This window comes from Chaetura pelagica, unplaced genomic scaffold (genome assembly GCF_000747805.2).
Source record: "Chaetura pelagica isolate M959 unplaced genomic scaffold, ChaPel_1.0 scaffold109, whole genome shotgun sequence".
Taxonomy (NCBI): domain Eukaryota; kingdom Metazoa; phylum Chordata; class Aves; order Apodiformes; family Apodidae; genus Chaetura; species Chaetura pelagica.
The window spans coordinates 15,048,525-15,053,010 of NW_009970725.1; the positions used below are offsets into that span (position 1 = coordinate 15,048,525).

General features: G+C 37.7%; 1 protein-coding gene across 1 annotated transcript in view; it reads right to left on the reverse strand.

Annotated features, from left to right (window-relative positions):
- The window catches only part of CEP76 (centrosomal protein 76kDa), a 16,255-nt gene that overhangs the window by 8,589 nt on the left and 3,180 nt on the right, over positions 1 to 4,486 (reverse strand). Inside the window, exons 3-6 of the mRNA XM_010006942.1 lie at positions 3,395 to 3,587; positions 2,984 to 3,065; positions 2,394 to 2,618; positions 1,429 to 1,614 (exon numbers count right to left, since the gene is read on the reverse strand). Coding sequence (XP_010005244.1) covers positions 1,429 to 1,614; positions 2,394 to 2,618; positions 2,984 to 3,065; positions 3,395 to 3,587 — 686 coding nt within the window. The remainder of the gene's footprint in view (positions 1 to 1,428; positions 1,615 to 2,393; positions 2,619 to 2,983; positions 3,066 to 3,394; positions 3,588 to 4,486) is intronic.

Consider the following 4,486-nt stretch of genomic DNA (forward strand, 5'->3'; position numbering starts at 1 on the left):
CCTGCTGATTACACAGGTAGCTCCACTTTACGCAGTTGGAAACAAGGGCATTTCATCTTCCCTAAGATACAATTTATTATGAAGGACCCAAAGTGCCATACAAACAGATTAATCTACTTTGAAAGAAACCAAATGAACCACAAAACCCCACAAATCTTAGGTTGCTACATAATGCTGAAAAATAAGAATTACATAAAGAACAAGCATTGCTAAACAACAGATAGATGGGATTATAAGCAACAAAAGTCTCACATACTAGTTTGCCTATTTTTCTAAGATGACAGCATGCTCTGATGTTCTGATGTGTTTTGTACAACGACAGGACTTCAGAAAACAAAAAGCACTGACTTATTGGACTGATAATTTATTACTTGGGAACAAGCTAGTGGTACTTAGATTTAACTCCTCTCGTTAGAGTATTCAACTCAAATTACTTGTTACACATTTCCAAGTCATTATAAATAAAAAGCTCTCTATTTGCAAAACTATCCAAACCCATATTGCTTACTGACGTTTTGCCAATGACAGCATTTTCAGAAGGAATGAAGCTAACAAAAGTATTAGAAAATAAGCTTACTAGATTTGTATTCACTGTAGAAAACACTGCATCAAAACATTCTGCCCAAAACTTCCAGGCAACACCAATAACAATCAAGAATAACTAACATAGCATATCCAGTCTTCAAAATATTTTGAAGGTATAATTCAATCTCTACTGAAACTATCAAGAACTATTCACCTATCCAACAGGTAGGGAAACCGTGATAAAGAATTCTCAAATGACTCAGAAGCTACTACTTGACCAAACTTTGGGACAGTTAGTGTAGGAATTCATGATACAGCAAGTCCTAGATCTAGTCTGTACCTCCTAAATCATAATATCCTGAAAAACTAGGTTGGAACTCCCGAAAAGAAAATGGGGACAAGTGATACACAAAAATATATATGTACTAATTGCTAAGCACCTAAACAAAGCTGTTCAGCCTGTCAGATAACATACTTCCAGCTACTGGAATAAATGGCAGCACAGCGGAGATCACTTTCTCCAGCAGTTGCTAGTTTGCTATGAAAGAGACAGAAGCTAGATTTTACTCTTCAGTGCATCAGTCCAATATAATCTGAGAGATGAACTGATTGATTTTACTTTGTTTGGTTTGGTTTTGATAACCAAATTTTGCTGAAAATCAATAGTGAGAGCTCCCAGACACAGGGGCTTATTTATTATCTAGGATCTGGAACAGACTTTTCCAGTATTTGGAAACAAAAAAACCCTGACCATTAGTCTCCTACAATTTCTGAAAGGATATTTCACAGTAATTATGAGTTGAACAAAAATTAAACTATATCATAAATACTGCTTTAAGCTTGTAAGCAAGCTCAGTACCAAACCACTGAAGTCATCATTACAGCCTTATTATTTATCCTTACCTACACCCAGAAGTTCAACAGCAAGATTTGTTATGCCATTCTCTGCAGCCAAGACAGATCGCCACTCCAAGAAATAGGATGCTACTAGTGTTGTCTCACCGAATGTGTCTGTTTTGATCAGAACCATATGCACTGGATCACATATAGATAGCATAGTGGTTGCATCCACCATTTTACTTCCATCACCTGCCATTATTAAATCAAGATACGATGGTAAGAATATTATCATCCCAAGTCCTCCTCAAAATAAAAAGTATGCATTTACATTCATTGCATCCATTGCATTTTAAGAAAATCTCGCATCCAGAATGTAAGCAATGATCCCATCTTAAAATCAAACTCAGTTTAGGATAGAGATATACAAAGATTACAGTTAATTTACAAAGACAGAGACTCCTATATTTCAGTACTCCAACCTAACTGGTTTAACTGCACAGAAATTAAAATGAAATCAGCATTTGAGAAAATAAAGAATACACAAGTCCCATTAAGTAAAAGCAGTTGAGAAATACCCTTTTAAAAAGCTGGCATGTGTCACATCAACGAACTGTAAATCAGTATTTAGGAAACAACTTTGTCTGATTGACCCTATCACATAAACTGTTCCATGAGAAGCACAATGAACAAAATGTTTATCTCTAAATTCATGGTACATTCACTCCCTTCCCCAAGTCCAACTGCAATGACTCTAGTTTTCCCTCTTATATTTAATAACCTATCCTGGATTTCTACAGGAATCAGACAACATCCAGAAGTTTCTTCATAACATTCTTTGCTTCTACCATATTCCCTGGCTACCAACAGAAGAACAGTAACACAGCTTGTGGATGACTGACTCTTCTGCAGGTGTTTGCCAACACATTATGAACAATTGGAAAGAAAGCCACATCAAATATATTTCACAATAACTCCAAAGTCAGAAAAACCCCCAATAGCATCAGCTTTAAACCCACAATATTCCTTACCTAGGCTCTCTTTGTGTACTTCAAGTAAAAAACCATCATTAAAATCTGGCTCACAGGCACAGGGTACAGGTTTAGAACGGAAGCGCTGATTTCGAAAATGTAAACACAGAGTGAAGGTAGAACATACTTGGCCAGGCAGAGGCTCTGGTTCCTGAAGATGTTCCAGAAAAGCTTTTCCACCCAAAACCTGAAGGTAAAGATACCTCCGTGTTGGGTCAATGTTAGCTGTAAAGCGTAGCAATAGAAATGAAGAGACTACAAATAGATCTTAGGAAGCACGTTAAATATCAGTTAACTAACAGAAAACTAGAAAAAAAAGAAACGTTTTTTTTAACAAGTGTTCAGGAGAACTATTTCAACCTGTACGGAAGTTATCTTAATCTAAAATGCAAAATTTTTTATTCAAGTCACAATTTATGTGACACTAATTTCTGCTGCTTAATTTAATTTACTTCCTATAAATAAGTAGGAAAAAAGAATCCACATTTGTGACAGTTCATACTGGATTACAAATTCAGAATTAAAAAATCACAGACTTTAAAATTTCTCTCTAAACTATGGGCCAAATATTAAAGAAAAAAGCAACATACTTTTCTTCAAAATTGGTGGTTCTCTTTCAACAAAATGTGTTGATGGCTTTGGAGCTGAAGTTCTCTCCTTTTCATTCACATCCTGGAATTACAATTAAGATTTTTTACAACATCAAGGGATGCAACAAATGCTTTTGCTGCAGTCTTATAAAAATTAAATAATTCTCCATTTCAACTGAATGCCATTCCTCAGGTACGCTCCCTTCTAGTACATGAGATGTAACGAAACTGAACAAATACTTTCAATGTAGTAAACCAATTTTAACACACGCAGTAAGCCGTTCTGCTATTATGTCAAAAAACAGTAAAGCCACTACAAACCTTTAGAATTAGCAAGTTTTCACTTTGTCAAAACACCAAGTCAGTAAGAAGAATATGCAAAAATATTTTCACTCTTCAAAAGCTACTTACAGTTACAAATTTAACTTCTTTTATAACATCATCAATGATTCCTCGTTGTCTTAATGCTTTTATCAGATCTTCTGTGGATAGCTGCTGATGCTCAGGAGCTAACTCTTCTCGTATAGTCTCAGCAAGAACTTCTCTTATCCTACCATGGACATCTGTCTGAAAGAAAATGTACTGTATTACAAATACAAGCTCTTTATATGGTAGCAGCTAAACAGTCACTCTATATGACTAAAGATATCATCCTAGAATCACAGAAACAACTATACCAAATTATTAATGGGTCCCTATCTCACCAAAGCAACTCTACCAGTTAAAAAACCCATGAGCATTCCAAACCTGAGCATTTTCACTGCTCTTGACAGCATTCCCTGGCCTTGGACTTCCCTCCTTACAAGAAGGTCTGCAAATCCATCAATTACAAAATGGTCACTGTTTTAATTTCCTGTTGCCCTCAAAATTAGGGAGAACGTTTTTTATTTTGAAGGGAAAATGTACACCTATATATATTTCTAGGTAAAGCACAAAAGCAGCAAATCTCCATTGCAAACCCCTCTTTGCTCAAAGGGAAGTCACAGAACTACTGTCCTTCACCTGAGCTGTGAAACTGCATGGATTTACAAAGCTGTTTCTCACACAGGAAGGATGTTAAGGCCATAGCCACCCGGACTTGAAATACTTAACGATATAGAAGTTAAAGCATTCGTATTTATTTCCCCTTCAGTCCAGACCCAGCCCAAGAACGTCGCTCAAAAAGCAGCAGGAAGACAAAACAAGCAAACCAAACCAAAAACGCCTCCATCTCAGGGCGGGAGGCTGGGGAGGGCGGCCAGGAGGGCAGGTGCCTGAGCTCCACCTCTGCGTAGCCCTATTTATTTCCCCTTCAGTCCAGACCCAGCCCAAGAACGTCGCTCAAAAAGCAGCAGGAAGACAAAACAAGCAAACCAAACCAAAAACGCCTCCATCTCAGGGCGGGAGGCTGGGGAGGGCGGCCAGGAGGGCAGGTGCCTGAGCTCCACCTCTGCGTAGCCCGGGAAAGAAAAGATGAGAACGAGGAGCAGGAGCGATAGGCGACGGCGGGGAAAAGGCCGCAAG